We start from the raw sequence: 10,975 nt of genomic DNA on the forward strand, positions 1-10,975 counted from the left end.
CTTAATTTCTAGTTGGTTCCCCAATATAAGATCGAGGGTCTTATTAGTTTTCGTGTAGATCTCATTAAGTTTATCGGCAGCTTCTAAACAGTTCTTGAGAGACCTTAAAAGTGTGGTTCTGAACTCTATTTCTTCCATTGACAATTTTGTCCTGTTTCTTTGTCTCCGCATTTTGTTATGCTTCCTTGGTGCACCCCCTAGTGGTCTTTGTTCGCAGTCTTATAGATAAATCTTGATTGTTGTAGCTAATTCCAGGGAGGGTTTGACCTCCAGGCCAAGTGGCTATGAGAATCAGCTGTGTCGGCAGTGAGAGAACTTCTGTCCTCTAGGGAGGTGCTAATCTAGCCTTTGCCTGAGGCTATCCGGCAAATGCCTCTGTGCAGGGCTTAGGCGGGGCGGGTCGCACAGGATCAACAGGGTGGGCCGGAGAGAGCAGTTATGGCGGCTCTCAGTCCTGTCCCCAGGGGCTCTGCCTCTCTGAGTCCCAGCACCCGCTGCAAAGCTGGGAGAGAAAGCTGCACTCGCTCTGACCGAAGCCAGACAGTCCCGCTTCTCCCGTTTGAGTCTGGGTCCCTAAAGACTCGCCCGGATCTGGAGCTCAGAGTCTGCGACTCCCTCCCGATTGAAAATGCCAACCGCGCCCTCCGCCGCCAGCCCGCTCCGCACACTCCGCACCTCAGAATTTGACTTCAGCACTGCGCCTCCTCTGAGTGTCCGTATGCGTTTCTCTTTCCTCCTAGTTGTAGGACTTCCACTCAGCCAGCGTTCCTGTGGTTCTGGGTGATGTCCGTTCCGTGTTTTAGTTTCACTTTTGAAGTAGTTGTTCAAAGCAGCAAACTCCGGCGTTAACCTATGCCGCCATCTTGGTTCTCCCAGGTATTTTTTAATGCAAGTGTAAATAATATTGTTTTCTTAGTTTTTCTCAAATGAAGTTTATATTGTCACTAGTGGCCTGGTGCATGAAATTTGTGCACATTAAAAGGGAATTAATTAGAGGAAATATTTTAATATTGCTATTTGCCCTTTCTCTATAATAGACGTATCAGAGATGAAAGAAAATTAGTAAAATGTATATGAAAATCTCCCTCCTGTCGGAGTCTGGGGTGCGCCGTGAGACCCAGAGTCAAGTCCCCGCCCATTCGTGCTTCGAAATCGCAGGAGACCCAGACCCAGCCGGCCCCACCCCCGTCAAGCCCTGCTGGGCAGGGGGCACAGCCTCAGGTCTCCCGGCCCGGTGCCGGGGCAGGGGGTGCGGCCTGAGGTCCCCCGCTCCCCGCCAGGTGCCACGCAGCCTCAGTCCCTGCTGACTGGTCGATAGGCGTCACTACGTGATGGCCATTTTCATATTAGCCTTTTATTATGATGATTAGAGAGAAATACATGCTCGCTATAAGTATTTCAGGAAGAGCAAGCTTAGAGAGAAAAATAAATAACCAAATCACCCAAAGGCCACAAAAGCACAACTGTCAACGTGGCGGGTGAAGCTGTCTTCGTTGGAAACTGTTTATGAAAACGCCAGATGGTCCATCCGTGTGAAAATAAGCCCAGAGCAGGGTCTGAACGGAGATGACAAAGCGAGAGGGGTGGCAGAGGGTCCCCGCAAGAGAACAGGGAAGGTGGAAGAGTTTCAGCCTAAGAAAGAAGAGGAAGATGAGAGACCAGAGCAGCAGGGCGGGAAGCTGCAGCCTCTGCTGGGGCCTTGTTTTCAGGGCAGGGCTGTTTCACGGGCAAGTTTACGTTCTCGCGCACGCGCGCGCGCACACACACGATCTTCCCCAGCGTCCACACGCACCACAGCCTTGTCTGTAGGTTCCTGGTCATCAGGGGAAAGGCTGAGTCAATATGAGACAAAAAGAAGCTTCCTGTGTGGACTAATTCAGCACAACTGGGAGCTCTGAGCCGGTGCTGAGCTTGACAAGGAAAACAAGCCCCCGCCCCCCCCCCCTGCCGCCCCGGGGAATGCACAGAAGACGGGGCTCTGTACCCCAGACCGAGGAAGGAGCGCAAGTGCTCTTCAAATGCGCCTCAAAGTAACTGCAGAGAAAACGCCTCACTGAGTGCACGCTACGGATGCAATCACGTATTCTTTTTTCACCAATCATAATCCTTTGTGATGTTATTAAACATTTTTCATAAAAGGTAATTCCCTCACACAGACCTTCACTATTACTCCACTGGCCTGTACTGTTGTTTCTCATTTCCCATCCTGATAGCGAACACTGAAGTTCCTTGTACGTAAATCTCTTGGAATTTCAGAGGCGCCTACAGGAGAAATGTAGGGGTCAAGGGCATAAACATTTTGCAGTTCTTGAGACACAATGCAAAATGATGCCATCGACAGTACCAGCTCACACCTTTCAAGTCCCAAGTATCTACAACTTTAAAAAACTTTTGTTAACCTGGTTTTTCAGCATCTCACTAATTGTTTCATGCAAATGATTTAAACTTTTTTTAAAGCCTGTCATTTGCACGTCCACTTTTGTGAAGTCCCTACTCCAGTCCTTTCCTATTTGTCATCGCCCGTATTTCTTTGTATTTGCTCAACTCACATGAACTATTTATTCTTAAGGCTATTTAGTCTTTTTAGTATTGTATTTGTCCACATCTTCCCAGTTTATCTTCATTTTTCTTTATATAGTGCTCTGCTATACAGTTTTGCTTTTTTATGTAATCCAATTTATCAAAACTTAACTCATTAAGTGCTATGGTAATTAAACGGCAAAAACCTATCTACCTTAAAAGTTCTGATTATAATACATTAGAAGTTGTTGTCAAGAACCACACTAAAATGTAAGATTATTTAATTATTCAACATATGTGTGTGTGTGTGTATATCTTAGCAATAAAACAAAGAGTTACTTACCGAATCCAAAAAGCACAGGTAAGACCCTGAGCTCTGTGCTATTGCTTGGTTTTTAGAATATCCGACTGTTTAAAAAGAAAACAAAAGCTCTTTTATGATTCGATCTTCGATGGTACTCTTGTTCATAAAACTAAGTGCAACATGGACGACAGGAACACTGGGAGCACTCAGGTTAGCCGCAGGAGGAGGGGGAGGGAGAAAAGCAGGCTCCACGTTTAGCGGCCAATACCATAAGCACGATGCTAACCCGCGAATGGCCGCCAGCACCAGGGCCGTGTGGGAGCTCCAGGCTGCCCAGGGCAGGTGAGCTCCGCCTGCTTCTGCAGGAACTGCTGTTGGCCAGCCGGAACGGCTTCTGAGTAGGGAATGCTGAGCAGAAATTAACGCTGGGCAAGCTCAGTCTGGGTGCTGAGGGCAGGGCAGACGGGAGGAGGTATTTATCCCAAAAGAAGGGGCTGAGGAGACTTTCAGGGGCACAACAACCACTCTCCCGAGAGAGGAGGTTGCTGACACCCGAGTCGTGTTCACTAGACAGTTACATGACACAAAGCAAAACAGATGTGTGCAAAGTTAACACACTCAATCCCTCTGGACTCAAAACCAAGTCCACCTGGAGAAGGTGGTAGGTGCCCACCCAAGGTACTTCCAGGTTTATCGCTAATGGGAGAGCACCTCTCCAAGGTGGAGAGCGAGAGGGCAGGTCCTTCCTGTTAGCTGCTCTGAGCACCAAAGTCAACCAGCTGCAACAGAGAAGGAGGGACAACTAATAGCCACCGGCCCTCACTCTGGTCATCAAAGGCTGACCCAGGGCAGTGCTGTTTTCACACAGGGTAGCAGCTTAATTTCTAGCTTTAATCCCAGAGCTCAGCCAACCCAAGCCAGTCAGCAGAAGGGTCCCAGATTTCAACAAACTACAGGATAACAAGGCAGAGAAGAAAGTGCAGAGGCAGGCAGAGCGAGGGGCTCCTGACCCCTGGGGACGGCCTAGCAGCCATCACCGAAACAGCTGTGGCTAAATCTCCATCATCACTGCAAAGCGAGGCAAGCCCAGAGAAAGACCTCATGGGAACAAAACCAAAGAGCAGCACGTGGAAACTGGAAAAAAGGAGAGGCTTTCCACAGTCACATTTTAATGATGGTTCTGTTTCAAAAGGCGCTCATCAGAATTGGGTTTAGGAGGGAAAATCAAACCCAAGCGTTTGAGTGATGAAGGAAACGCTGCTCACTAAGGACCTGGAAGTTTCCCACAATGAGTCTTCTGTTTGGCAAAGACGAGGAATTTGCTTTAATATTATTGCCTCGAAGAAAGTCAAATGTTTGTGCCAGGGCCTGATGTTTGGGGAGGCCCGGCCCTTTGTGAGGGGAGCCGGTTGTCATGGTCACAGCAGAAAAAACTCAGGCCACAGTATGGCATCAACATTCCTTACTCCTGGAGAAGAGGGTGGGATAGTGTTTTATTTTTATTTTAGCAAGTGATCACATTATTAAGAAATGTTTTGCTCTACTGTGATAGGAAATGATAATAAATGAACCTTAATCCAGTTAAAGTAACCCAGGAATCCTGAAAATAGATACTTTGGATCTATGTTATCCAGTATTTCCTATTTAAGAAAATACTGTTACAGGAAAAGAGGTCCTTTCAGACATAATCAAATTAACTCCATTTTGTTATGTGTAATATGGGACCTGCCTTACCTAATTTCAAAGACAGCAGGATGACTCCGTTTTCTTTTTCACAAAATTACAACAATCCTTTTGCCATTAGAATACATTCAGACGTGATATAACTCGTTATATCTAATCAATAAAAAGTATTTTATGAAAGACAAAACGTTTTTATTTATTGACTTTTTTTTTTTTAAAGAGAGAGAGGGAGAGAGACACATTGATTTGTTGCTCCACTTGTTTATGCATCATTGGTTGATTCTTCTATGTGCTCTGACTGGGGGTCGAACCTGCAACCTTGGTATATCTGGGGACACTGTAACCAACTTAGTAAGTGGTCAACTTAAGTGTTACTCAGGGTGCTTTTCACCAGGATTTAAAACACACAAAACTACCGACGTATGTAAGTTGATTAAAAAAACCAGTCATTACAGCTGAATAATAAGCTAAGCGTATGGTAACTGACCTCCTCTGGGAGAAGGAGAATCGTGCCCTCCAATGACGACGAGGATACCGGAACCTTCTAGCTTCCCTTTCCATTTTTCAATGATAGCCATAGACTTGTCCTGAAAGCAAGAAGGCATTGGCAGGTCAGGGAACTCCCGTGAGAGCAGTCCAGCGGGCCTTGCCGGGGGCCGGTCAGGGGAAGTTCTGAAGTACCTTGCTGGCGTCATTGAAAACAGAGAGCTCCAAGGAGCCTTCGAAGTCCTGCTGCCAAACAGACCTCAGGCACTCGTCCAACCAGGGCTCCGCATTGTGGACGGGCAGGATCACAGACTGGAATCCGGAGAGACGGGTTAGCAGCTAGTGTGAGCACTGGACACGCGCATTTCCCGCAGGACCACGCGTGACAAAATAACCCAAAACCAGGTTTCGAGGGAAAGAATGTGCGGACACAGACTACGCCTTCCCTCCACGTTCTCCAATCTCTGGTTCCAGGAGATGTATTTCATGTTACATGTCCCTGAGTTGGTTTGGGGGATTCTTTTGAAAAGGAAACAAAAATCTGAAAGGCTTCAAAAATGTTCCCAATTCAAGGGCAAATTCCTGTTTCCAATCACTCGGCCAGAAACACCACCACTGTGGTTGAAACAGGCCTCTGCGCATCCTCCAACCCAGTCATGAAAATAACCGAGCGGCCCTCCTCTGGGTGGGGCGCTCCTGTTCGGTGAACGGGACGTCGGAGAAGCAACAAAGAAAGGCTTTCACGGCCCCTCCACAGGCTCCATCCGGGCGGGGCGGGTGCTGGGGCGGGGAGGGGACTCCCGCCCGCTCCCGCTGCGCTACTCAGTTCAGCAGATGGTCGTGCCTGGTCTCCGAGGGCACGGATGAAACAAGAATTCCTAAAGTGTACGGAACCGACTTCCGGTGACCCGTGCCCATTCGCACAGTCCGCAACGCGACCACCAGGGACGCACGTGCCGACGCGCGGACACCTGCCCACGCCGCGCGAGGATGAGTGCGTCACAGGAAAAATCCTCCGTGCGGAAACGCTTCCGCGAGGCTCCGAGAGAGACAAGCATGAACACACAATTGTGGGTTCCCGGGGGCTCGGACCCAGCGCGTGTCAATCACAGAGTAGTTCCGTGCACTTACTTCACTTTGGGGAATTGTTTTTTTTTTTCAAGAAACAGAAAAAAGAACCTGTCTATTCAAGGTCTACCAGACAAAGCATGACGGGAATATCTGTCACAGGGGCCTGGGCTCGGTCCGTCCGCGCGCCGCCGGAGCGGGGGGCTTTGGGGCGGAGACCACCCGAGGCAAGCCCAGAAGAGGTGGGGACCGTACCCGGACACAGAGGCGGAGGGAGGGGGACGAAAGGGGACGGGAGCGGGGACGGCGCGGCCACCTACCACTTGAGCACGCATGGCCTCCTCCTCCGGACGCCCCGCCCACATCGACCTACAGCGCGTGCGCGGGAGGCGGGTCCGAGGTGAAGCCGCCTCCGATTGGCACGGAGAGACGCCAATCAGGCGGGGCGGAGCGGACGTAGTGGAGAGGCGTGGCCTAGAGCGGCCGGAGGACTACATCGTCGGGCTTTTGGCAGTGGGGACCCCTGTGTCCGGGGTTCCGCTCTCATCCTCTCCTTGACCCCCGGAAACCTGTCCTCATCTGCGCGGGTTTACAACGCCCAAGTCCTCGGAGGAGTCAGGGGTCACCGAAGCACGTGGGTGGTGAGGAAGGCGCACGCTTTGCGGATGGTTACGACCTAAAATCCAAACCTTGTAACACGTGTGAAGGAGGCAGGTGACGGGTCCTCTGCACTGTCCTACCTGAGTGGGGACACCTGCAGGCGGGGCGTGAGGAGGTGGAGGCCGAGGAAGGCGCCCTCCCGCGCCCCGCCCTGCGCCCCGCAGTGCCCCCCCTCCCCGTCCTGGAGGCCTCGTTGCCTGGGGAGTTGGCCCCGCCGTGGACAGCGCTCTGGGCATGAGCCAGGTGGTCCGGTGCCAGCACACGCGGGAGGGAGACAAACGGGACCCGCTGTGACAGGCCAGTGCTGCCAGCACACACTCGGGGTTAGTCCCAACTCCTCCAAGTTAATGAGCAAGTTTACAGCCATCGCTGCAAGGACAAACCCTTTAATGCTCCGAACTAAGATTGAGTGCAAATCCTTCCATAAACTAACCACTACAACAAGGCCAACCTTCTGTTGTAGGCACCCCTGAAGTGTAGTTTTTCCTTAAATTGCATCACTATGAGCAAAGCCTGTCGTACAAGTTGGAACTCCTAGGTCACATGAGTAAAAATGCAGTCTCAGGTATCTAAGGTGGAACACACGCTCCCTGGGACTTTGTGGCTACCAGAGTATGGGCTCTGATTCAGAGCTGGGGCCCCAGTAATCACTGGGAGGAAGAGATGGGGGTGCCAGACACCCCCACATCATGTGCATCGGACTTGGGCTTGGCTGCTCCTGCCTGGCTTTCTGTACATCTATCAGCTGCCAGAAACTCTCTTTTCACTGTGTTCTCCTTAATAAAAATTTGGTTAGAATCGGCTTTTTGTAAGCAGAGTGCCAAGAGGCACTTCAGAAATGCAGTGTGTGGCTGGATGGGGCCTGAGGTCATTCCCTTCATGGTAGGAAGATTGTCAACAGAGACCAGGCCCTGGGGACTGACACCCCTGGAGGGGGCCTGGGGAGGATGTGGTAGAATAAAAAGGTAAACAAAGTCAAGGACACCTGCAGGGAAAGCGATGCAAAAGCCCCAGTGCTCACTGTTGGTTCACCAAGTGACATAGTTCTTCATTTTTATTCATTTTAGTTTTAAATGCAGACTGTTTAGTGAAGACTGGCTGTATTCAAAAGACCACCAGCCAAGGCCTCCAAATTTAAAAACTGACCAACAGCCTCTTACGATGCTGGTGTAGATGGCAAAGGTGTGGCTGGGGACACCAGGCCCAGAGTCAGACACTACCTCCAGTGTGTCAGTGAAGGGGGGGCGGGGTGCAAGCTTTAACAACAGCCCGATGCTCCCTGACAGCTCACACGGCAATACCTCCAAGCAAGTGTCCCTTCCAAGTTTCCTGATGGGATGAACCCCATGAGAGCCCTGGCAGGACCTCCCCGGGCAGTGGGTGCTGCTGGGAGGTGCAGAGCTCCCCAGCGCTGTGGAGGGCAGTGCCCGGGACTGTAGGAGACTGGCTGCCCATAGCTGCCCGAGCACCCCGATAATAGGTCTGTTCACAGGGGAGCAGCCAGCTGTCTGTGAGTATGGCATGCGCGGATGTCTCTCTCCTTTTATTGTTTTGTTTTGTTTTCCCCCTCGTTTTTTTTAAAGGCTAGTCGATAGTCACTGAGTTGATTTAAGAAGCCAAAGCAGGACTTCCTACCATCTGAAGGAAGTAATGAGGTTCCCATCACAGGAAGCATTTAATTAACAGCTGAGAAAACATCTGGTGTGGATGGGTGGCATTATCTGAGTATCACGTAGGATGTTTTTCTTGGCCTGGGTGCTGCTTCCTTAACATGTAGATCCCGGGCCCAGAAACCTGGAACTCCCTGAGCACCTACATGAGGCTTCTCACCAATGCCTCTAATTTCAACTAACAGATCTACGACTTACAGGTCTCCTCACATTGGTACATCTCGGCTAATCTTCTGCAGAGCCTGAGTCTGGGCCTATGCAGGGAGGAGTTCTGCTCCAGGAAGCTGGGGCCAGGAGAGTGAGGCAGGCCAGGAGAAGGGGTAAGAACCAGGGTGCTCTGTTGAGGGGGGTCCCCATCATGGTCCTTTCTGAGCAGAGAGCCCTTCAGCTCTTTCTGTAAGAGGTTGGCATCACTTCTGTGCTTGTTTCAACATTTTAATATTCTGTTAAAATGGATGGGACCCTAAGCAAATAGGAATAAGTTTAATGTTTTTAAATGCTAACACGCCCTAACTGGTTTGGCTCAGTGGATAGAGCGTCGGCCTGCGGACTGAAGGGTCCCAGGTTTGATCTGGTCAAGGGCATGTACCTTGGTTGCGGGCACATCCCCAGTTGGGGGTGTGCAGGAGGCAGCTGATCGATGTTTCTCTCTCATTGATGTTTCTAACTCTCTATCCCTCTCCCTTCCTCTCTGTAAAAAAATCAATAAAATATACTTAAAAATAAATAAATAAAAGCTAACACTCAACGGCAAGAGTATGTTAGAACATGTCTTTGGAGGACATGTCTGGCCTTTTCACCACCGCCCACCGGCTTCTTAAATCAACTCAGTGACTATCGACTAGCCTTTAAAAAAAACAAGAGGGAAAACAAAACAAAACAGTAAAAGGAGAGAGGCATCCGCGCATGTCATACTCACAGACAGCTGGCTGCTCCCCTGTGAACAGACCTATTATCGGGGTGCTCGGGCAGCTATGGGCAGCCAGTCTCCTACAGTCCCGGGCACTGCCCTCCACAGCGCTGGGGAGCTCTGCACCTCCCAGCAGCACCCACTGCCCGGGGAGGTCCTGCCAGGGCTCTCATGGGGTTCATCCCATCAGGAAACTTGGAAGGGACACTTGCTTGGAGGTATTGCCGTGTGAGCTGTCAGGGAGCATCGGGCGTTGTTAAAGCTTGACCCCGCCCCCCTCACTGACACACTGGAGGTAGTGTCTGCCTCTGGGCTGCCGACATGACTGCTGTGCTGCGTGAACTAAAGTTGCGGAAGCATAAGAACTAACAGACGGCAACCCGGCATCAGCAGACCTTGGAAGAAAGGGGGTTTGCCCCTGGACCGCAGCCCTGGCAGCCTATCGCCTCTGGGTTTGTGCCCCAAGCAGCTGTTCAACAAAGAACAAGGTTGAACCAGCGGCCTCGAGACTGTGTCTGTCCTGAGCCTGCCCGCGGCAGATTAGTCGAGAAGATTTGCCAATGTGCAGAGACTTGTCAATCATGGATCTGTTAGTTGAAGTTAGAGGCACTGGTGATAAGCCTCACGCAGGTGCTGTGGGAGTTCCAGGTTGCTGGGCCCAGGATCTGCATGTTGGCTGCTGAGTCTCGAAATTTGCAGAGTGGAGGAAGCGGCCTGAGATATTCATGTAGCTGAGTGGGGCCCGAGCCAGGAGCCAGGAAGAGTTAGCATGTGCGGCCTCTCCCTCCTGGGCCCTTTGCTCAGAGTGACCGAAACTCGCAGAGCCTGCTTCCTGACTGTGAAGGGGGTGACGGCAGTGGGGGGCACACAAACTGTGGGCTGCCAGGAAGGGTGAACAAGTTCTGACATGTTCACCTGTTACCCCTCACGGGATGATGCCTTGGCTTCTTGTCAGCCACTAAAATGAAGACGTGGCAAAGCCTGACTGGCGTGGCTCAGTGGTGGAGCCAGGAGGTCATGGTTTGATTCCCAGTCGGGGCACATGCCCGGCTTGCGGGCTCGATCCTCAATGTGGGATGTTTCTACCACTCTCTTCCTCTCCCTGTCTGAAATCAATAAAAATATCCTATAAAATAAAAGCCTAATATGCAAATTGTCCCCTCGACCGGAAGTTTGACCGCTCACTATGATGTGTGCTGACCACCAAGGGGCGGCGTGGAACACGACAGGCATCGGCAACACGGCGCTGGCAGCGGGCGGCAGTGGAGGTGCTCCTGCCCCAATGGACCCCGACGAGCCTAGGACTGCGACGGGATGGTGGAGCAGGTGAATGGGTGGCGCCAGGCCAAGGCGAGTGTGAGCAGGGTGACCAGTTACGGTGGCAGGGGGTAGGGATGCCGCACGGCTCCCAGGCGCTGAGGGAGTCAGGTGGGGGCCCAGTGACTCAGGCGGACAGGGGTGCACGGGAGTCTGGGAGCCCAGGTGCTGCCCAGGGCCCAGAGGTCAGCTGGGACGTGCCCTTCCACGCCAGACATTCGCGCTTTGATCGCCAGCCAGACCTAGGGACTGCACGTGAGCACAAATTTCGTGCACCGGGCCTCTAGTATATATATATATATATATATATATATATATATATATATATATATATATATAGAAAGAAAAATAAACATG

General features: G+C 51.2%; 1 protein-coding gene across 5 annotated transcripts in view; it reads right to left on the reverse strand.

Annotated features, from left to right (window-relative positions):
* Positions 1-6,500, reverse strand: part of B3GNTL1 (UDP-GlcNAc:betaGal beta-1,3-N-acetylglucosaminyltransferase like 1) — a 32,278-nt gene extending 25,778 nt beyond the window's left edge. For all 5 annotated transcript variants that reach the window (XM_059671631.1, XM_059671630.1, XM_059671632.1 and 2 more), the window contains exons 1-4: positions 6,382-6,500; positions 5,189-5,305; positions 4,995-5,094; positions 2,864-2,928 (exon numbers count right to left, since the gene is read on the reverse strand). In XM_059671631.1, coding sequence (XP_059527614.1) covers positions 2,864-2,928; positions 4,995-5,094; positions 5,189-5,305; positions 6,382-6,426 — 327 coding nt within the window. In that variant the 5' untranslated portion in view covers positions 6,427-6,500. The remainder of the gene's footprint in view (positions 1-2,863; positions 2,929-4,994; positions 5,095-5,188; positions 5,306-6,381) is intronic.
* Positions 6,501-10,975: the final 4,475 nt, after the last annotated feature.

The sequence above is a fragment of the Myotis daubentonii genome, chromosome 16 (assembly GCF_963259705.1).
Source record: "Myotis daubentonii chromosome 16, mMyoDau2.1, whole genome shotgun sequence".
In the NCBI taxonomy this organism is placed as follows: Eukaryota; Metazoa; Chordata; class Mammalia; order Chiroptera; family Vespertilionidae; genus Myotis; species Myotis daubentonii.